Below are 23,258 nucleotides of genomic sequence, written 5' to 3'. Positions count from 1 at the left end.
GTAACCCCCAGCGTGCCACAACATGTTGACTTCCATGGGTTCAAGTTCTGTCAGTTTCAAACTCGGGAGAATGATTAAGGTGGCTGATTTTAACGCCCGAGTCCTGTCCAAGTGAAAATGACAGAACTCGGACCTGTTAAAGTCAGTATTAGTATTCACGTCTGCGATTTTCTTCATGGATCGATGTACATGTAAAAAGAATAAATAAAAAAAATTGAAGCATGTCCTATTCCCTTCAGTGGGAGTGTTAAATGGCATCAATTAGGCCACCTCCCGTTTTTTTCACGTACGTGAAAATCTGATTGCAGATGACATTTGCACATTAAAAATACAAAAAAATTACATAAAATGCGCGTACATTCCTAGTGAAATCAGTCCTTTTTTTACTGACCAAAATCACACTTGCCTATGTAAATAAGGCCTAATAACAGAGAACAGTCCTCTTACCTAATTTGCCATTATTAGCGCATTCCGCCTGCCCCTGCGTCACCCACCGCTATGTGTTTACATCCGCGACTGCCTGTCTCTCCCCTACTACACTACATATTCTGTAATCCTTTGCACTTCCCTCTGAGCCAGCGCTTCATCCCACCCCCCTCATGACCTTCAGAAGGCTCCTAAACCTACCACCTATATCCACTGCAGCCCACTCGTCCTGCATATTAAACCCTGATTGGACAGGGCATCACAGAGATGGACGAGACGTCACTGGAAGGGGTAAAAATAGTTTAGCGCCAGGTCATGTAATGGATGGTGGAAGATGGTGATTGGCGCTAAAAAAGTAAAGTATCGCTATTGGTAAGGGTTTGAATGATCCAGGATACGCAGTAGCAGCCTCCCATCGCCTCTCATTGTGCCGCTCACACAAGCCGCGTGCAAGAAAAAAATTGCGTCATGTTCTATCTTATTACATGCCAAGATAGTGTATGTGGATTGGCATTGCATAGTTGCTGGAAACACGGTTGTATGAGCCCAGCCTTAGGCCAGGAAGCTGGCATTACAATGATAAACATGACTGTAGAACTACAAGCACCACAGGACCAAGACTAGAGTAGATAAAAAAGTAGAGCAGTTGCTCATAGCAACCAATGCTATTGCGCTTTTGTCTGCACTGGTTGTATATGAGCTCTAGGATATAAGGGGGGATTTATAAAACTGCCTAAAAGGAAACTGTTGCCCATAGCAACCAATCACATTGTTCAAAGGCAGAATATGAAATGAAAGCTACACTGTGATTGGTTGCTATGGGCAACAAACACAGTTTTCCCTTTTAAACAGACTTATAAATGTCCCCCATAATATACAGTTTTGTAGGGTGTTTAGGAGAAAGGTGACAATCACAACAAGCTGCTTCCATCCTTACGTTCTCCATTCATGCAACAGCCGGGACGTCGCTGGAACATGCGCCTATGCATTTCTCTACGCTCATTGGCTAGGAGCTCATAGCCACGCCTCCGTGCAGAACACTATCAGAGCCGCGATTGGCTGATGCCACCTCTGCTCATGTCAGCATAGCGTGATGTAGGATCGAGCGGCGCGCTGTGTTCTGGGAAATGTAGTCCTTTACTGTAACGGGGACAATCCAAAGGGAGCGTTCAAGAACTACAATCCCCAGAATCCTGTAAGTGTTGATGCCGTATCTTTAGTATAAGGGATGGATCGCTAGACAATATCCAGGGACAGAGAGCAGAGAAATGAGTGAGGGCACGTAAGTATCGTGCAGCTGTATGGGCGATGTTACTGGAAATAGTATGTGCATAGAAAAATGGAAGAAACGTAGAGTGCAATAAACTCCTGTAAAGTAAACTATTGATATATGCTGTGTTATCTGATGATGTGAGCCATTTGTAATATAGAGCAGGACTTTTCAGGTGCTTTACTGCCTACCTGTGGGATTTATTGTATGAAGGCCGCTATCATACAAGCGTATTAAAGCTCTGTATTTCTTCCGTCTTTTGGGGCCAGTAATACGGAGTTAATATGAATTTATTCATCTATTCGCATGCCTGTATTTTTTGCAGGCGTCTTTTGAAAAACGCAGTATGAACTATTTTTTTGCGTACTTGCCTCCCATTGCTATTCTTTTCTATTGGGTAAAAATGGATCTAGCGCTGTAGCTAGGCGCTGACATGGGTACCTGCGATCTCTCCACACTGTCAATTGTGGATGGGCCGTGGGTCGGATGGCTTCCATTGCGGAATCTGCAATAAAATGCTGCAATTTCTTTTCCTCTGCTCGCGGAGTGTGCAGGAGAAAGCAGTTTTGCGTAGCATGTTCTGAACGGTATTTTCTGCGGATCCGCGGTACGGACGCCGACCGCTGATTCCGCAATGCTGTGTGCAGCCAGTCTTACAAACATGGAATTTCTAGTAACAAACCACTTCTGTGTGATACAAATCAGAGAATTGTTATCTTTGTGGTTGCCTAATATTTAAATGGTAAGGATGTCCACATCTGTACTAACTGCGGCTTATTACCGGATCGCACCTCGCACAACACCTTTATTTTGTTTATTCCATCCAGGTGCTTACGCAGGAGGGGAGGCCCTTACAAGACTGCTCCAGCAACGGACCTCACACGCTGGCGCCTCTCTTGCACGGAGGGTAGACAAACCTGGCGCTATGTAGAGGGAGAAGCCCGGCCACAAACTGCTCTGGAGGCGCACTCTCTGGGGTTGGATACGGTACTTAAAGATTCCTAGAAAGTTGCATCGTGTACTAAGCATATCATAAAAATGGGCCACTTTGAAGTTACCTTAAAAATATAGTAAAGAATTGCCTAAATTACAGTTCCATACAGGATGTCAGAGTCAGTAGAAACATACCAACTCCGACTTATATATAAATAATGTATTTATTATACATATAATAATTCAATGCAGAGTCTGGGTAAACTGGAGGAGCCGTAGGTTTGGCTTACTGACTCCACAGCCCAAGTTCCATGATGGGCATTTATTACTAGAAGAGGAACCCTGCAAAAGACTGGAGCAGCGGGAAATTAATGGTGTAAAGACATAAGATGATGTCATCACCACCATCAGATGACATCAGACTGTCAGCATGCATTCATCAAATATCACTTGCATCACACTGTGGAGAGCGGTTTTGCTGAGGCGAGCTTCTGTCTCCGGAGCGTGGAATTGTGCCAAGCGGCTCCCCTCATACACAGACAGCGCAGTCCATATAACGCTTGCTTATACCAATATTGAGCCCACCAAAAAGGAGTCCATTTATTGAAATGAAAGGAAGTTTAGGTTCATTGTTTTCTATACCTGCCTTGGCTGAATTTCTTATCATGTATCTATCTTCCATTCTCGGTCATTTGGGTATATTGTATCTGTTCATTTGAACTATGTCTGTAATGTAATCTGATATTTGGTGATGAAAATCAATATTATGACTTTTGTTCTTTTATGCAGAGTGAGTTTTTAAAGGACTTACCAAAAGCAAATACTGCCCAGAGGGGGGCTGAAAATGGACTGTCATTTTATTCTGCCTTACAAGCGGAGGATGGGCATTGGGCTGGGGATTATGGTGGGCCGCTGTTCTTGATGCCAGGTGAGGCTCTTCAGCTGTACGTGACTCCTATGACGCAATCTATTTGTCATGTGAAATACTCTTTGTAAATCCGTGATACTTTTGTAGGTCTTCTGATTGCATGCCATGTAACTCAGACCACCCTCCCTGACGCTACCAAGAAGGAGATGATCCGCTACTTACGATCTGTGCAGCTTCCGGATGGAGGATGGGGCCTGTGAGTTTATGACTAACTTAGGCCGCATGCACACGGCATGTGACATCCGGCCCTGGCAGCAGCGGCGTCCGCGTGTACCTGCTTTCTTTTCTTTATCTGTACTGCGGATGGTCCGCACAGCTCACCGTCAGACATTTTTGCATAGCATGCTATAGGCGGTATTTGCTGCGGAATCCGGAGGCGGTCGCCTGCTCGGGATTCCGCAATACAAATCCACTAGTGTGCATTCACCTTTAACCCCTTAATGACGCGGCCATTTTTCTTTTTCCATTTTCGTTTTTTCCTCCCCCCTTTAAAAAATTCGTAACTCCTTTATTTATCCATCGATGTCGCGGTATGAGGGCTTGTTTTTTGCGGGACAAGTTGTATTTTTCAATGGTAGTATTTAAAGTACCATATAATGTACTGAAAAACTTTTTAAAAATTCTAAGTGGAGTAAAATGAAAAAAAAACGACATTTCGCCATCTTTTAGTGCGTCTTGCTTCTACGGCGCACAAACGGCAACAAAAACAACATCATAACTTTATTCTATGGGTCAGTACGATTACTACGATACCAAACTTGTATAGTTTTTTTTTTTACTATACTCGTCTTTTTTTTTTTTCAGACATTAAATTTTTTTCAATTATTTTCTGCCGTCATTTTTGTCATTTTTTATTTTTCCGTCGACGTAGTTGAGCAGAGGTCTCATTTTTTGCGGGATGTCCTGTAGTTTCTGATAGTACCATTTTGGAATACATACGACTTTTTGATCGCTTTTTATTGCGTTTTTTTCTGGGAGACAGGGTAACTAAAAAAGAGCATTTCTGGCGTCCTTTATTTTTTTTTTTTCGGACGACGTTCACCGTGCGGGAAAAATAATGCGCTACTTTGATAGATCGGACTTTTACGGACGCAGCGATACCAAATACATATTTTTAATTTATTATTTAAATTCTTTAATAATAGATATGGCAAAAGGAGGGTGATTTAAACTTTTACATCTTTTTTTTTTTTTTTCAATTAAAAAAAACTTTATTGAATTTTTTTTTACATTACTTTGACGTCCCCCTGGGGGACTTTAACATGTGATGCTTTGATCGCTCCTGCAGTATGACGTAATGCAATAGCATTACGTCATACTGCTTTTTGACAGGCAGTCTATCAAGCCACCCCATGGGGATCGCTTTATAGGCAGTCTGTTAAGGCAGCCCTGGGGCCTTTCATTAGGCCCCCGGCTGCCATGACACCTGCACGGCTCCCCCGATCTCACCGCGGGGGGGCCGTGCGGGATGTTCGGGGGATTTAAATGCCGCTGTCAGAATTGACAGTGGCATTTAAATGGTTAATAGCCACGATCGGCCGCTCGCGGCTATTGCCCGCGGGTGTCAGCTGTTATAAACAGCTGACGCCCGCACTGTATAAAGAGAGGTTGCATCGCAACCTCTTTTCATACATACCCCGCGGCCACAGGACGTACCGGTACGTCCTTGGTCGTGAAGGGGTTAAAGAAGGTTTTTCTAGAATTTTTTAAAAATTGTACAGGGGGTAGATAAAAGAAAAAAAACTGCCATCAAATCCCGCAGCTCCAGAACTGCTGCTTCGGTTACCCAAGGCCTGGTCCTGGAAGCTCAACAACACTGAGACCCCCACTGATCCTGGGAACAGGGATCCCATGTCCCCCTCTCTTCTCCAATGCGCTCTCTCTGCACCTACCCACAGTGACATGTAGATTAAGTGGAGCGGCAGTCATGCATGTATGGCCCCACTCCATTCATTTCAATGGGACTGATGGAAATACAGTAGCCAAGTGCAAGCGCTCCGCTATCTCTGGGAGTCTCAGTGAAATTGAATTGAGAGGCACAGTGCATGCTTGACCGTGGCTCCATTCAATCTCCTCCTCACTGTGATGGGTACAGAGGGGGACACAAGACTTCCTCGGGACTGGTGGAGGTCTCAGCGGCGAGATTCCCACCCGTTAGACTTTTAACACCTATCTTATGGATAGGTGCTAAAAGTCAATTGTGGTACAACCCCTTTACGGTTCTACTTACCATACAGGAATATCTAGGCAGACTGTTACTGTATATCACTAGTCAAGGACCAACTCATAAGGTTCTAATGTATGTTTCTCTTGACTTTCCAGTTGATTTCTTAAAGAATTTGCTATTTTTCTGCTGAGAAAGCGGCAGTGGACATATTGTTCATAGCGTAAACCATGTCCTATGGCTGTACACTGCATTATACTACAGTGTTTGATCTAGCATTTGCTATACTGTATATAGTTACTCTGTGCCTGTTAATGAGCCCCTTTAAATATGTATTTGGTCATTAAACAATTTTTTAACTATATTATTATTATTCTAATACCATGACTATCATATTAGGATAACAACTTTGCTGTTTGCCTGTAGTAACTAGTTGTCTTAAAATTAGGCACATAGAAGATAAAAGTACCGTTTTTGGCACTGCCCTCAGTTATACTTCTTTACGTCTTCTTGGCGTGTCGCAGGATGACCCAGATATGACCCGGGCTCGCAATAATCTTCATAGTAAAGGTAAGTTTTGCTCATGAGGATCTCACAAGTATCAGTCATTTATAGCACATATGATAGTTTATATCCATTTTTGCCATGCTGTGCCCCAGCATTCGGTCTGATGTATACAACGTTTGTTGCAGGAGGAGCCATTGGTATTCCTTCTTGGGGGAAGTTTTGGTTAGCCGTGCTCAATGTGTACAGTTGGGAGGGAATGAACACACTCTTCCCTGAGATGTGGTGAGTCCTTTTTTTTTGTCTTTTGCATGTAACAGACTTTGTGTGATTGTCTCCCATTAATGGTGGCACTAGTCATCAGATAATTGTCTGTGGATCCTATCATTATCGTGGAATTGGTTAGAAGACTATGTCTATGGTCTAAGTACCCTGTTGTCTCCCGTCTGAAGCAACGCGTTTCGAACGATTGGATTTCAAAGCTTTTTTTTTTTTTACTGCAAATTCTTCCTTCTTTTAAAAAAATGCCAATTTGTTCTTGCTTGATGGACATGTGAGTGTGGAAGTTGGGAAGACAGCAGTCTGCAGCCAGCTTTACCCTCAATTATTTTGCTTACTTAGGGCAAAGTCAGACGAGCATTTTTTTGTGAGAGCCTATGTGCGCAAAAAAAAGCATGTCTAATAGAACCATTGGTTCCCTATGATGTGTTCACATGTCCATCTTTTACAGGCACAAAATACTCGCACCTGCAAAAGATAGGACATGCGTGTGGCGGGAAGGTCTGTGCTACGCATAAAGAATCCCTGCGGGGAGTCCCCTCATCACTGAACACCCTGACAGCACTGTCACAGTGTTCAGTGACAAGGGGACTCCCTGCGAGGATGAAGAATTTCCCTGCCACAGCTGTGGCCCAGGAGCGCCCCGGCAACCCCTGCATTGATTTGAAATATAAGCCCTTCCCTGAAATTCATCCCTAGCTGCTGTAAAAAAAAATAAATAAATAAATAAAAAAAAAATATATGTATATATATAACAGACACACACACATCACCTTCTGGCTCCCCGACACTGCTCTGAAGCACTTTCTGCTGGATGGGAATTTAAAAATCCCCGCCTCCAGAAAGTGCTGGGTCTGATTAGTTAAGTGCTCAGCCAATCACACGCAGTGCTGCCTGTGATGGGTCACAGCACTCAGCCAATCAGAGGCAGTGCTCAGCCATTTATTGGTAATTTTTCTATCAGACACGACAGCTTGTGTTCTACTAGTATATGCTCACGGTTCTCAGCTTTCAGTATGTGCCATATCTCTAGGGGGAACTGGTATTGTATTCTGCTATCAATCTTGCGGAGAAAGTGATGTGAATTCTCTTTTATTCTGCTGTTTTTTACATTTCTTCTTTGACACTGATGTTCTCTTTTAGGCTTCTTCCGCAGTGGTTTCCTGCCCACCCTAGCACACTTTGGTGTCACTGCCGACAGGTTTACTTGCCCATGAGTTACTGTTACGCTACACGTTTGAGTGCCCATGAAGATGACATGATCCGCAGCCTGAGACAAGTGAGGAGGAGGGTTTGCATTTTTATTTTTGCATTACCTTTTTGGTTTAGCACTGACATGTTTACCTCTCATGTAGGAGCTGTACGTGCAGGAATACAGTAGTATAAATTGGCCCGCACAGAGGAACAATATTGCTGATTGTGACATGTACACACCGCACAGTACACTACTTAACTTTGCTTATGGTGAGAAGCTTTGATTATGATCAATGGGGCATTTGCATTTATATATTTATGCTGTTACTTGTATGAAACCAAACGGTGAGCAAAAGTTAGCAGGTACAGATGTGTTGTATTTCTCTTTACTTTGTAAAGACTTTCTTAACCCCTTGAGGGCCAGGTTGTTTTGCACCTTAAGGACCAGATACTTTTTAGAGATTTTACCTATGTGATGGTTTCACTGCCCTATTTTTTTCCTTTAGCTACCAAAATTATTTTTGCTGCGTTTTTTTTTCCCGTGACATATAGGGCTATTTTTTAAATATCTCTTTCACTAACTTTTTTTTTCTGTTTTTTTAGTTTTATTGGGGTTAAAAAGTTAAAAAAATGATTTTTTTTTTAACGTTTCTAGCAATTTTTTTTAAAATTAGTATATTTACGCTAAAATATAGTATGAGAGTGGGTTTCTCATTTTGTTTCAGACGTTTTGATGTGTGAAACGTATGGTTTCGGATTACAGGGCGCATATAGCGACGGTTTTGGTTGCATCGGCTTTGGGTTATTTTCTTTCTTATGTATGTATTGTTTAATTGTGTAATTTTTATTTACTTATTTATGTAATAATTTTTTTTACGATCTTTGTTCCGCATGGTGTCATATAAGACCTCTGGGGGACATTCACATGTTTTTTGATCTTTTTTTTTTATTTGACATTTTTCCACTGTACCTAGGGCATCCACAAGAGCCGCATCCATAGGAGCCTCAGTTACAGGGAAAAACAGCCCCTGTAATGACAATAGTCACTGGCAGAGCTGATCAGGGTCTGCTACGACTCTGCAGCTCTACTGTAGCAGGAAATCCCGGCTGTCACGTGAGCCCCGGGCTCCCGTAGTGGAAGAAACACTTCCACTTTTTAGTACATATTGCTCATTGAGTGATGTGTACTAAGCAAAGGAGAAGGCAGAAAGGGTTAAAACTCACTTCTCCCTCCTACTCTGGGTTATCAGCTGTGACTAACAGCTGACAATTTGTCCTGCTTCTGATTGATTACAGAAGCAGGAGGCTTTAATTTTACATACGGCTGGGCTTTAAGCCCGGTACCAGGCACCATAAATTTACAGCGCCTGGTCCTTAATTGGTTAAATGAAATCTGCAGTTTTCATGTTTCTGAGCTGTTTCACAAAATGTAATCTGTCTTTCACATCTTTCCCATTCATTATATGTATCTGCATAAGTGATTTTGCCCTTTTGTTTGCAGCCCTGTTGAATATATACGAGGCATACCACATTCCTGCCCTCCGCCGACGTGCAGTGTATGAATTGTATGACCATGTAACAGCAGATGACCGGTTTACAAAATGTATCAGCATTGGTCCAGTGAGTATCAGACTTAAAGGTGCACTAACGTTGCAAATAACTTAGCTCATTAACTTGCTTGCGTTAGTTTCATAATCTCTGTAATATACTTGCATTACAAATGTTGTTGCTTTACCACTGTATGTCACATTTGAAGTGGCTGGCACTAGGGGTTTCCCTTTTGGCTTCTCTGTAGTCCACTCTCTGTCATTAGGTACAAAGCTTCTGTAGTAACAAGGACACAGGGGCATTTCCTTAGCAACAGGGAAGGAGCTATCTTCACAGGAGCTCACCCATGCACTTAGCGGCTGCAAGCTGTCAGGTCTGCAGACATTGTGACAACAGTCTTCACAATTTCTGCTGTCACAGCGTCTGCTGTGTGTGTGTACGTGCATATTGGGTTTACTAACCATTTGGCCAGAATATCTCTGAATGCCTGAGCCATACTGGAAAGGCAGAGGCATTCAGATACTGCCTCTGCTGATTGGACCATAGATTGTGCAATGCAGCATAGGAAGTACAGGCAAAGAAGTGCAGAACAGTAAACTACTGGCAGAATAGAATGCCAAGCTTGTTACATGCCCTTTCCCTGAAAGTAAATTGCAAACAACAGAAAAAATGAAATGGGGAAAACCACCTGAAAATCTGAACTTACAGACATGAAACAGGGTGTAAACATCAGCAAATCAGTAGCTAAGGATAAACTGGTGTATTTTAGAAAATTGTTGAAAACTCAGATATGCTTTAAATATAGTAGTGGACACACAATTGTTTTATGTTGGAAAGTATGGTTGTGATGCAAAGGTTTTTGTTTCACAGATCTCTAAGGTGATTAATATGCTGGTCCGTTGGCATGTTGATGGACCAGAATCTTCTTCATTCCGGGAACATGTAGATCGCATCCCTGATTATCTTTGGTAAGCAGAGACCCCCATTCAGTGTAGAAATACAGTTTATACATGTTCTAAACTAGTTAACTAACTTTATTTCTTGCAACATAATATATAAAGTGTACCACCATTGAGTCACTTCTTTAATTCGAGTTACTAATTTAGAAATGCTCAGTGCTATTTATTGCCTTAGTCACTTATAGGATGCATGCTCAATTCTATTTAACCCCATATCCACCATCTACCTTAAATATACGGTGAGTGGTCATGGGGTGGTGTATGGATCAGACTTAGGAGCTGAGCCTGCTTGTTCCTACCCAGTGAGTGGCAGCTGTTTCTGACAGCATATACTCCCTTTCAATGGCCACAATCGAAGCTAACTCAAATTGCAGTTGTTAACTGTATAGATGCTGCAGTCAAAATACACAACAAAACGGGAGGGGACTGCAGACGACCCCTTTGGTGCAGTCCCACCCCCTCCGCGACACATTATGGGGTGCTAATGGATTCATATGGCAGCTCGGAGCCTATTGAAGGCTCCCAGGGCTACTATAAATTGCTATCTACTACGTGTTACCCACCCCCTGCTCAGCGTAATAGACTCACATTGGGGTGCACAATATATTGCTAAACTGACGAATTGCAGTATACTGTAGAAGCGATCAAGTGATTGCAAGTTCAAGTCTCCTTTGAGGACTAACAAAAATAAGTTTAAATAAGTTTAATTAAAAAAATTTTAAACATTAGATAATAAATATTTTTTTTTAAGTTCTAAAAACCTCCCTTTTTTTTCTCATACATAAAAATAAATAAACATAATTATCATTGTTGCATCTGTAAAAGTCCAAACTATTAAAATATATTACTTTCTCTACCACCCTACTGAAAAGAGACACCAGGGTTGCCACTAACTTCCCTGCTGCTTCCCTACCTCCCGAAGGCAAGGTGGCACAGAAAAGCACTGACTCTTCTGTAACCGACTAAGCGAAGATCCTCTCACTCGGATCTCTGGAGGGCTCCCCTTCCCCGCCAAAGGGAGGCAAGGTGTAGTGGAGGATCAGGCTCGAGTAGATGCTATGGCATGTGGCCCTTTCCCTCCAAGGAAGGTAAGTATGGGGGTCCCCTATTCCTATCCTTTCCCATCTCTATTCCTGGACTTCCTCTCCCTCTTGTGGCCCCGTCAGTGGGGGATGTAATTTCCCTCGGGGTGGGGTGGGGTTCTTGGTCTGCGCTGCATTCTGAGGACTTCTTATCACTTCTGCAGGCCCAGCACTCACTCACATCACTTCTAGTCACTGCGACCATGTGTTGGATTTCAGTGGCGCGGTGTCCATTTCCACTTCTGGTGCCCACGCTACTCTGATTGGCTCCCCTTCCCTCCTGCCCATGCCCTTTTAGTCACCTCCCCTTGTGGATTGCCTGTGCTTTTTGTAGTTGCCTCCCCATCCGGCCTGCCGGCGCCTCTTTGCTTGCACGCACTCTTTCGGTCGCCTTGCCATTGCCTGCTGCTCCTCTGCTCTGCAGGTTTGGGAGAAACTTCCTCAACCCCGGTAACTCCTCCCCACCCTAGTTGTAGCTCTCAGCCCTTACATTGTGCACACATACTGCTAGGCAAATTTATCCCTGCACATACAGCTTCAATGTCGTATTCTAGGGAGTATGCCAGTCATCAGAGAATGATTATTGCAACGTACTTCGCATGGTTCCACTGTTGTACCAAGTTTCCATGAGTGCAACATGTGCCCCTTTGCACAAACTGTCTGCTTCCCAGACCAGGCAGTGAACCTATCCAAGGGACATCCACCGCAACGCCATCACGTGGTCCTGAACCAGAATGGACGTGCTCCCTCTCAGTAACAATTTTTTAAAATACATTATATGGTATATTAAATAATACTATTAAAATATTCAGCTCGCCCCACAATAAAAAAGTCCCCACACAGCTCTATCGTCAGAAAAATAAATAAGTTATAAGTGGGGTTGAAAACATGAAATCAAAAATTTGAGAAATTGCTACTTTTTAAAGGGTCAATATGAATCGAAAAGTAAGACTTGAACTGCTGCAGCCTTTTCTTCTCCCCTGATAATGTAAACTACAGGAGGAGATAGAAAGATATAATAAAGTGGGTATATTATGGGGAATTATCTGGTGGAGAGGTACAAGCTGTTTCTGTGAGGGAGCATTATTTAACATGATATGTGACTATGCTCGGGATCCGTGGGAGCTGCTAAAAACAGCGCTGTGACGGAATCCCCGAAAGGAAACAAATGGGGCCATTCACTTCTATTGTGAAACAGACATTTATTTGGTATCCGGTTCACAAGGCTCCCGTATGTTTCTGCTTTATTTGGAGTACAGGCTTCACTGATACTGCTATATTTTTCACTAGAGGTGAACGTTAATTTAACATATAATATAAAAATTCACTTTTATGCACATTGTTTTTTTTATGTTGCCTTATGTAACCAAAAATCGAATTATTCATACATATGTTTTTGCTTTTTTTCTTCTTGCAGGCTGGGTTTGGATGGGATGAAAATGCAGGTAAATGTGGTTCTATTCCTATTGTTTTATCAGGGATTTCTACATCCTGTACATTGTAAAGTACATAGTGTTTGTTTAACTGGATGCTGAAATCAATGGCTTTTTGGCTGATTGTGATATAATTAGATCTGTGAGGTTGGATAAGATACAGTATAGAGATATGTTGTGATCATTTCACAGGCACCACTTTGCTGCTGTATATTGAAGGAGTTGAGATGGCTCCACAAGCAGTCAGGCTTCATGAGTTAGAGCTTTTGATATCAAAAAGTCAGAAAATGTTTGGGATCTTGAGCTTAAAGTGGCTTTACACAGGCCAACTGTTGGCCGAAAAATTGCACAAATGAGCAATTTTCCATGATAGTTGACCTGTGCAAATACAGGACCAAACAGGGTATTGACCGCGAAGTCGCTCGTTAGTCACTTTGTTTCAGCTAACTGAAACGAAGCAACTAGTGCGCAAATCCTAAGGCCTCATGTCCACGGGGAAAATCAGGCCTGCTACGGATTCTCCTTGGAGAATCCATAGCGGGTCCCTCCTGCCCCGCAGACATGATGCTAAAAAATAAGAATAAACTTACCCGCAGGGGTCCGTGCGTGTCTTCTCTTCTTCACGGCCGGATCTTCTTTCTTCGGCCGGCGGATGTACTCGGCACGCCAGCGGCATGCCGCGCGCATGCGCCGGGCACATCCACCGGGCCGAAGAAAGAAGATCCGACCGTGAAGAAGAGAAGACCTGCCCGGTCCGCTGTGAGTAAGTTATTCTTATTTTAGGTCTCCCGCGGATCCAGACGGCTTCCATAGGCTTTAATAGAAGCCTGCGGGAGCCGTCCCCGCGGAGACCCGCACGAAAATGGAGCATGTCACGTTTTTTTTTTCATACTCCTTTTTTTTTAAATTCACTTTTATTGACCATCCGCGGGTATTTATCTACCCCCGGGTGGTCAATGCATCCCTATGGGGTGCGGATCCGTATGCGGGTGATCCGCTGCGGATTTAAAATCATATTTTGCCCGTGGACATGAGGCCTTACTCAATGTAAACAGGCAGTCATTCATCTATGTACAACTGCCTGTTCACAGTGAATGGTAGCGGGTGGCTGGAAGAGATCTCCTGCACACTCCAACTCCATTCACTGAAAGGCTACCTCTCTTGTGTGAAACCAAAAGTGCCCAACAGTTTTCCTGTGTAAATTACTTCTTATATTATTGAGAAATTGCTAGAACACAGAGACTTCCAGCACGGTTTTCTGAGAGTAGAATTCTATAGGCTGGGTTTTCACAGGGCGGAATTCTGCGGGAAATATCGCGGTTTTGCCGCAGCAAAAAAACGCTAGATTTCCGCCGGGAAAGCGCAGCTTTAAACCCCGCTGCACTCAGCCACGTGTTTTGGAGCGGCTTGGCGGCATGCTTTTCCGTTGCGTCTGGCGTTCCCAAGGAAAAAGAAAATAGACATGCTGCAGCCAGATAATCCACACCGCATCTCCGGCCTTGCCGCAACGGACTGGCCGTCCCGTGTGGACGAGATTTTTGACAAATCTCGTCCACATGGCTGGCTAACCCCAGGTTTAGCGGCCGCAGCGAAATTCCGCATGGTGTGAACTCAGCCTTAGGCCTCATGTCCACAGGCGGATTGGATTACGCATGTGTGAGCCTGTAGTGGAGTCCGACCCTGCTTACCTGCCCGGGTCTTTTTTATTCTGTTCTGTGGATGTGTGCAGAAGTGCCGGCCGGCTCACATGCGCAGTACATGAAATAGAGCATGCTGAGATTTGTTTTCCACATGCAGAATCCGGAAAACAAATCTGCATGTGTAAATTCAAGTGCGGACACCCATGGCTCCCTATGGGCGGCTTAAACTGCAGATCTTCCGCGCAGGTGCTCCATGCGGATTCTGCAATTCAAATCCGCCTGTGGACATTGGGCATAAAGCTTGGAATTCTTAAAAGTGCCAACTTAACTTTAACCCCTTAACGACCGGGCCATAGTGTTTTTACGTCCTGCAGCTGCAGGACGTGTATGGAGGGAGGCAGCGCCGCTATCTCTCTCCATACAGCGCGGGTGTCAGCTGTTTATTACAGCTGACACCCGCGGGCAATAGCTGCGCTCGGCCGTTCGGCCGATCGCGGCTATTAACCCTTTAAATGCCGCTGTCAATTCTGACAGCGGCATTTAAATCCCCCGAACGCTGTTTGGGGGTCCCGCACGGCCCCCCCGCGGTGAGATCGGGGGATCCATGCAGGTGTCATGGCAGCCGAGGGCCTAATGAATGGCCCCAGGGCTGCCTTAGCAGACTGCCTATCAAGCCATCCACACAGGGTGGCTTGAAAGACTGCCTGTAAAAAAGCAGTATGACGTAATGACGTAAAGCATCGCATGTTAAAGTCCCCCAGGGGGACTTCAAAGTAAAGTTAAAAAAAAGATCAATAAAGTTTTTTAAATTGTAAAAAAAAAAAAAAGTTATAAAAGTTTAAGTCACCCCCCTTTTGCCATATCTATTATTAAAAAATCTAAATCATAAAATAAAAATATGTATTTGATATCGCTGCGTCCGTAAAAGTCCGATCTATCAAAGTAGTGCATTATTTTTTCTGCACGGTGAACGTCGTCCGAAAAAAAAAAAAATAAAGAACGCCAGAAATACACTTTTTTAGTTACCCTGTCTCCCAGAAAAAACGCAATAAAAAGCGATCAAAAAGTCGTATGTATTCCAAATTAATACTATCGGAAACTACAGGACATCCCGCAAAAAATGAGCCCTTGCTCAACTACGTCGACGGAAAAATAAAAAAGTTATCGCGCGCACAAAATTACCGCAGAAAATAATTGAAAAAAATTTAATATCTTAAAAAAAAAATACAAGTACTACAGCAAAAACAATACTATATAAGTTTGGTATCGTAGTAATCGTACTGACCCATAGAATAAAAATATCTGGTCGTTTTTGTTGCAGTTTGTGCGTCGTAGAAACAGGACGCACCGAAAGATGGTGGAATGTCGTTTTTTTTTCCATTTCTCTCCGCTAAGAATTTTTAAAAAGTTTTTCAGTACATTATATGGTACAATAAATAGTGCCATTGAAAAATACAACTCATCCCGCAAAAAACAAGCCCTCATACAGCGACGTCGATGGATAAATAAAGGAGCTACGATTTTTTAAAAGGGAGTAGGAAAAAACAAAAATGAAAGAAAGCAAAAAAGCCTGGTCACTAAGGGGTTAATGCCATACTATTCAAGGAGAAATGTGAAAAGATTGTTAAACCCAAAGCCACATCTGTTGCTGAAAATGGCCAAGCTTGTGGAGATGTTGGGCAATCATTTACTGATCTATGCACATACAGTCGATTAATTGCAGAAATTTATCTCACCGTCCCATTAAATCTTAATGGAATTTGCAGGAATCCATGTGTTTACCAGAAAAACGCCTCCATTCGAAAACTGAATTCCAATGGCAAAACTTTCTGCAGTAAATCTGCTATACCCTTGTAGTACCTAGACATGAATATGGCCTCTAATCACCAGTGTTGGTGTGGATTTTTATACAGTATATATGTGTATGTGGCTATACATCTTCTGTATTCAACATCTAGTCATGTCTGCTCATTTTTCTCAGGGCACAAATGGATCGCAGCTCTGGGACACAGCGTTTGCCATACAGGCGTTCTTAGAGGTGAAGCATGTGAACTACTAACAGTTGTGCCTCATTATGGAAATATGACAGAAACTATATAAAATAAATTTCAGCTTAATCAGTTTTTTCTTTTATGTTTATGGTTTATTTTTGTATTTTCATTTTTTTTCCTTTTGCCTACAGGCTGGAGCACACAAGAAAGAACAATTTCAGAAAACTTTGGAGAAGGCACATGAATTTCTTCGTATTTCACAGGTATAATTTTGGGAATTACTAAGTGGAGGTTTAAGATGTCCGAGGTTAAAGGGATTGTCCAAGATAAAAGCTCTCTCTAAAGACACCTTCCCTGAAGGATGCAGCTGCCAGGCAGAGCCCAGGGAGCCCCAGGAAGCAAATGATGGATATGAGGGGAGGGAGTCCACAACCCGCCTTAGTCATCCCAGGGACCTGATCTGGAGCGGTGAGGGTTAGAACCTCGCATTTTACATCGATCTCTGGGTCTGAAGTTCTAGTAGCCATCAAAATGCTTAAAATCTCTCAAATCTCTGGGCCCAGATGGCTGTTCTAATGGTAATAATGAAAAATACTGTTCCCTTCTGGCCCCCTATGTGGTGACGGTGTTTAATGAGGCAATGAATAAGGGTTTGTTTCCCTCAGAAATGTTAGAGACCTTTATTGTCACTTTATTTAAACCTGCCAAAGAAACTACTTACCCAGCTAATTATCATACACTAAGATCCTCAACATCCAACTTTTCTCTATTCTTCTTCTAACGTTGTTTGCTTCAGATCAAGTAGGTTTTGTCCCACAGAAACAGGCTCTCGATGGAACTCGGCGATTCCTGAATCTTACTAAGACTGCTGAACTTGGTTGTATACCTTCTTTATTCCTAGCACTAGATGCAGAAAAGGCGTTTGATCGGATTCACTGGGGTTATTTAGAGGCTACCTTAGGGAAATTTGGTTTCTCTGGACCGATTAAATGTGCGATCCTGTCATTCTATTTGGCACCATCTGCACAGTTTTTTACATCTAGGTGCGTCTCCCTTTTATTTACAGTTTCTAACATTACTCTACACTGCTGCCCTCTGTTGCCCCTTATTTTTGCCTTTCTTATGGAACCTATAGCTGAACAGATTAGAACAGATAATAGCATCAAAGGAATTAAATTAGGTCCAATCTGTAATTTCTGATTTTGGGAAAAAAATCAAATTGGGTAAACCATACAAAATCTCAATTCCTGGGTGTTGGAATTGGTGCTAAAACTAGACAACACACAATTAATTCCTTCCTGTATATACCGGCGTATAAAAAAAAAAGTGTAAAAAAAAAAAAATTTATTACTCACCTCCCACGGCGTTCTGTCGCGCTCCGGCAGGATGTCGCTCGCTCCGGCAGGCTGTCGCTCGCTCCTCGTCCCCGGCGCAGCATAGCTGTGATTGGCTGAAGGCGCACGTGTTAGCAATCACACCCATTCAATGATGTCATTGAATAGTGTGATTGGCTGAAGCCACGTGTGCTTTAGCCAATCACAGCCATTCAATGATGTCATGGCTGCCGGCGTGTGTATTAGCTTTCTGGAAGCGGGGATTTCAAGCCCCGCATTCAGAAAGCTATGCTGCGCCGGGGACGAGGAGCGAGCGACAGCCTGCCGGAGCGAGCGACATCCTGCCGGAGCGCGACAGAACGCCGTGGGAGGTGAGTAATGAATTTTTTTTTTTTTCTCCACTGTATACCGGCGTATAAGGTGACAGTTGGGGGGGTCGTCTTATACGCCCCGTCGCCTTATACGCCGGTATATACGGTATATGGAATGCCCATTCTATATCTTATGTAGGTTTTCATTTAAGAAGCCCCATCTATAAATTCACCTAAAATTATTTGTCCAAGCTTAACTACATTCCATAACTCTTAAATAACTTCTGTAAACCCTTTATTTCCTGGGCTGGAAGGATAGCGGCGGTTAAAATGATTTCAATCGCTGTTTGTAGCGATTTCTATCCCAAACTCCTTCTTCACTAAACTACAGACTATTCTTAACAATTTCATTCGGGTGGCACTCATGCTAGAACTACATTTTCCACTTCAGCTAATCTCTGTGAAATAGATGCTATGAAAGCCCCTGATATTAAACATTATTTTAACGCAGCGATTTTGAACCAAATCAGACATTGGTGGACATCATCTACGAATAAGAGGTGGGTATTGATTGAGTCCACTGTCTTATGAGCCCCTCTGACTTCTCTTTTGGGGGTTAAATCTCCCCCTTTATCATCTCACTCCTTACCAAGCCTGCTAATGTTGGTCCATGTCTGGCAGCATTAAGAAACCTCATCAATATCTCTGGTTCTGATCTCAGGCCTTCCTTTTGGAACTTGTGAATCTCTGGGCATAAGGAAAATTGGCTCTTGAAAAGACAATAATGCTATATTAGATATTCCTACACTTTGTCAGTCATTTCCATTACCTAGTAGTATGTTTTTTGCCTTTCTAAGATTGCAGCATGCTCTTCGACCCCCTTGATGTTTTTAAGCCTATTTTCCCCAATTTATTTGATTTTTTTTTCCTACTCTGACATCAAAGGGCATATCCATCTTTTATGACTATTTTTTTCCCTAGCTTCCCAAACCAAATCTCTTCATATAAAACTATGGGAACAAGACTTTAAACATCAATTCCAACTGGGGGAATGGAGGATGGCTCTGTGTTGGACTAAAAACATTTCACATGGAATCAGGCATTGGGAGTTCTCACAAAAAATATTTATGTGTTGGTATCTAACTATTGCTAGACTCACCAAAATGAACAATTCTCGCCCTGAAATGTGTTGAAGAGAATGTTGCCTTAAGGGTACTTAATTCCATATGTGGGGGTCCTGCCCTGTTATTCGATCTTTTTGGAATATGATTTTTGTTCCTTTTTTCTTTCTTTGGTACTTCGTCATGGTGGACACTTTACTCCTATTATTATTATCTTTTTGTACATTCATGCAGTTATGTTAAATGTACACACTCTCTTTAACACCCGTTGTTCCCATATTGTGACACGTCTACCGAGTCGTTGTTTTAGACCCGGACTGTTACCTGTTATATGTTTTGCTATGTAAATTATTGCAAAATAATGTCATTAAAGAAATAATTATTCAATTTAAAAGACCGTCTTCCCAAAGAGCTTAGTCTCACTGCAAGTTCCCTGCCAGCAGCTCCAGGTCTCCATGGTGACAGGTTGTTTACAGGCTGCAGCCAGCATGTGACAACCTGTAAACCTGCTGCTCCAGCCAATGACAGAGCTCAGTGATCATCATTGAGACCTGTCATTGGCTGCAGCAGCCTGTGTGCAGGACAGCACAGGCTGACTGCAGCCTGTAAACATGTCAGCGAGGAGCCAACAGGGGACTTCTGGGGAATGTGAAGAGGTGAGTACAAGCCCTCTGTTGTGTTTTGGCACAGGGGAGCTGTTTTCATAGAAAACCTTTATCTTAGACAACCCCTTTAAGCAGTTTGTATAAAAAAGAAACACAACTGAAGTTAATGGCCAACTAATTTTTCAGTTTTTTTCCATCGTCGCATTCCTATAGCCATAACTTTTTAATTTGTTTCTTGAAATAGCCATAGGAGGGTTTTTTTTGCAGGATAAGTTGTGTGTTTTTATGGCAACAGTTTTGGGTACATATAATGTACTGTATAACTTTTATTAATTTTTTAGGAAGATTAGGAGAAAAAAAATTAATTCTGCCATTTGTTTTTTGAATTTCACTTTTACGGCATCCAGTGGGCAAAATAAATAGTGTCTTAACATTGTTCCCTGGGTTAACACGATTCCGACGATGCCAAGTTTATACGTTTTTTTATGATTTGCTATTTTTGCTATTAACATTGTATATGGGCTGTGGGTATCCGCTTCATCGCTAAGCAACGGTGCGGGAAATAGAAACAAACAAACATCCTTTACTACGCATGACCACCTGCGCACCACCGCAGTCATGTGCAATACAATTAATTGCCATAAGCTGGGTCAATCAGCCAGGCCCACAGCTGCAATCCGCTGCGGGCCTCCTGCATGCAGAATCCTAGCCAGTCGTGTGAGCCGGGCCTGAGGACTTGAGTTTTGTGGGATGAACATTTGATTACTTTTTATTCCTTTTTTCTCTAGAAGCAAGATTAATAAAATCTGCCGTTCTGGCATATTTTTTTAGTTTTAATGGCGTTCAGCATTTAGTATAAATAATATGTTAAATTAATTCTGTAGACCCGTACAATTATATCAATACCAAATTGATATAGTTTTTTTTCCGTTCAGTAACTGGACAACCCCTTTAACCCCTTCCCGCCCCATGACTTAAGGGTACGTCATGGCAGGGTGGTACTTCCCGCAAAATGACGTACCCTTACGTCATAGGGATAGCGCGAGATCATAGCAGATCTCACGCTATCCCGCAGCGGGAGCCATCTGTCACTAGTAGATCTAAGTAGATCGCGGCAGGGAAAGGGTTCACAGAGGGAGCGCCCGGCTGGTTGCTATGGCAACAGGACACCAGATACCGGCGTCCTGTATTGCATTGCCTAAGATCGTTGTAAAAAGCGATAAGGCATGGCAGGAGAGAAGTCCTGCCATGCCTTATGGCAGCGATCATTAGTGCTGTAGTAAAAGTCCCTCAGAGTGACACAAATTGTGTAAAAATAAGAGCAAAATAAAGCACAAAAATTAAAAATGTAAAAGAAAATGTTTAAAAAATGTTTCTTCTCATATTAGCATTAAAAAATTTAAAAACAATAAAAATCCCACATATTTGGTATCAACGCGTACAATACATTGAACATGCTTATTATCCCGCACAGCAAAAAGCGTTAAAAAAATGCTAAAAAACTGAGGCAAAATGCTAATTTTTAGCATTTTGCCTCCCAAAAAGCGCAATAAAAGTGATTAAAAAAAACATGTGTACCCCAAAATAGTACCAATAAAAACTAAAGCTTGTCTCGCAAAAAATAAGCCCTCAGAGAGCTCCGTCCATTGTAAAATAAAAAGGTTATAGGGCTTTGAATGCAGTGAGTTTAGAAAAAAATAATAATTTCCAAAAAAAGGGGTTTTATTGTGGAAAAGTGGAAAAACCTAAAAAAAATGTAAGAATTTCGGTATCGTTGTAACCGTACCGACCCGCAGAAAAAAAAAAGTATCGTGTCTAGAGATGAGCGAACCTACTCGTTTCGAGTATTTACTCGATCGACCAGCGCGATTTTCGAGTACTTCAATACTCGGGTAAAAAGATTCGGGGGGTTGGGGGAGGCGTGGCGGAGCGAGGGGTAGCAGCGGGGAACAGGGGGGAGCTCTCTCTTTCCCTCTCCCACTCCACCCCCCACTCCTCGCTGCAACCCCCCACTCACCCATGGCACCCCCCGAATCTTTTCGCCCGAGTACGGAAGTACTCGAAAATCGCGGCGCTCGGGCGAAAAAGGGGAGTGGCCGAGTAGATTCACTCATCTCTAATTGTGTCAGTTATGCTGCATAATTAACGCTTTAAAAAAAAAAAAAAAAATCTATGGCAGAATTGATGCGTTTTCTCTCGCTACGATCATAAAAAAAATTATAAAAGTTTTACAATATAGTCTATGTACCCAAAAATGGTACCAAAAAAAAACTACAGTTCGTCAAGCCAAAATAGGCCCTGTCCTTAAGGGGTTAATATTGTCTTAAAGGGGTTGTCCCGCGCCGAAACGGGTTTTTTTTTTTTCAACCCCCCCCCCCCCGTTCGGCGCGAGACAACACCGATGCAGGGACGTAAAGAAAGCTTACCGGAGAGCTTACCTTAATCCCCGCGCTCCGGTGACTTCTATACTTACTGGTGAAGATGGCCGCCGGGATCCTCTTCCTCCGTGGACTGCAGCTCTTCTGTGCGGTCCATTGCCGATTCCAGCCTCCTGATTGGCTGGAATCGGCACGTGACGGGGCGGAGCTACACGGAGCCGACATCCTGCACGAGAGGCTCCATAGAAGAAAGCAGAAGACCCGGACTGCGCAAGCGCGGCTAATTTGGCCATCAGAGGCCGAAAATTAGTCGGCACCATGGAGACGAGGACGCCAGCAACGGAGCAGGTAAGTATAAAACTTTTTATAACTTCTGTATGGCTCATAATTAATGCACAATGTACATTACAAAGTGCATTAATATGGCCATACAGAAGTGTATAGACCCACTTGCTGCCGCGGGACAACCCCTTTAAGACGTGGACACAAGATGTTTATAGCATCTACCGTAGGACACACTGGCAGTCAATTGATACACTGAGACTTTGAGAACAGTTCTGACAGATCTAAGAAAAGAGTTGGATTCATTAAAAGGGCAGATATAACTTTATTTTATAAACCGATGAGTTCAGAAAATTGTTGGCATGTTATGTGAGTCATCCCTTTGTGTTGCAGGTACCAGATAACCCACCGGAGTACAAGAAGTACTACAGGCAAATGAACAAGGTGGGTATATTTTCTGAAGGAGTGTTTATAGTTACTGTACGTTTCTTGCAGGGATATAATAATTCTTCCTACTGGCAAAGAAAACATATAGCCAATCTAATGTCTCACTATCGCATTGGACCTTTTAAATGAAAGCGACCATCGGGTTTTGAGACAAAATTCTGTCCTGGGACCGGAGAGGTAGGAGCTATATTACCGGTAGTTGTTCTTTTTTGCCCCTCCAATCTGCCAGTTCTTAGCCATCCAGTATGGAATTTTATAACTACCTAATGCACACTGTGAATGTCTCTTTGATTGGTCAGTGCTGATCACGTGAGCAACGCAGGCCAATCAGATAGCAGGTATAGTGCATTGTTAGTGTAACATTACCAATGCACGGTGTGGATCAGGGAGTCTGAAGATTACGTTGGCATCTTGGATAGCCAGAAACAG

The 23,258-nt window shown here is 42.8% G+C and overlaps 1 protein-coding gene across 1 annotated transcript in view; it reads left to right on the top strand.

The window, feature by feature from the left end:
• Nucleotides 1-1,663: 1,663 nt before the first annotated feature.
• Nucleotides 1,664-23,258, top strand: part of LSS (lanosterol synthase) — a 28,865-nt gene continuing 7,270 nt past the window's right edge. The window contains exons 1-14 of the mRNA XM_066575724.1: nucleotides 1,664-1,708; nucleotides 2,524-2,683; nucleotides 3,419-3,557; nucleotides 3,645-3,753; nucleotides 6,170-6,291; nucleotides 6,414-6,510; nucleotides 7,648-7,783; nucleotides 7,860-7,968; nucleotides 9,200-9,318; nucleotides 10,117-10,214; nucleotides 12,705-12,732; nucleotides 16,342-16,398; nucleotides 16,543-16,614; nucleotides 22,776-22,826. Coding sequence (XP_066431821.1) covers nucleotides 1,695-1,708; nucleotides 2,524-2,683; nucleotides 3,419-3,557; nucleotides 3,645-3,753; nucleotides 6,170-6,291; nucleotides 6,414-6,510; nucleotides 7,648-7,783; nucleotides 7,860-7,968; nucleotides 9,200-9,318; nucleotides 10,117-10,214; nucleotides 12,705-12,732; nucleotides 16,342-16,398; nucleotides 16,543-16,614; nucleotides 22,776-22,826 — 1,311 coding nt within the window. The 5' untranslated portion in view covers nucleotides 1,664-1,694. The remainder of the gene's footprint in view (nucleotides 1,709-2,523; nucleotides 2,684-3,418; nucleotides 3,558-3,644; nucleotides 3,754-6,169; nucleotides 6,292-6,413; nucleotides 6,511-7,647; nucleotides 7,784-7,859; nucleotides 7,969-9,199; nucleotides 9,319-10,116; nucleotides 10,215-12,704; nucleotides 12,733-16,341; nucleotides 16,399-16,542; nucleotides 16,615-22,775; nucleotides 22,827-23,258) is intronic.

Source organism: Eleutherodactylus coqui, chromosome 8, assembly GCF_035609145.1.
Source record: "Eleutherodactylus coqui strain aEleCoq1 chromosome 8, aEleCoq1.hap1, whole genome shotgun sequence".
NCBI classification, from domain to species: domain Eukaryota; kingdom Metazoa; phylum Chordata; class Amphibia; order Anura; family Eleutherodactylidae; genus Eleutherodactylus; species Eleutherodactylus coqui.
The sequence above is the reverse complement of the archived record's forward strand: the minus strand, read 5'-3'. Positions and strand labels throughout refer to the sequence as shown.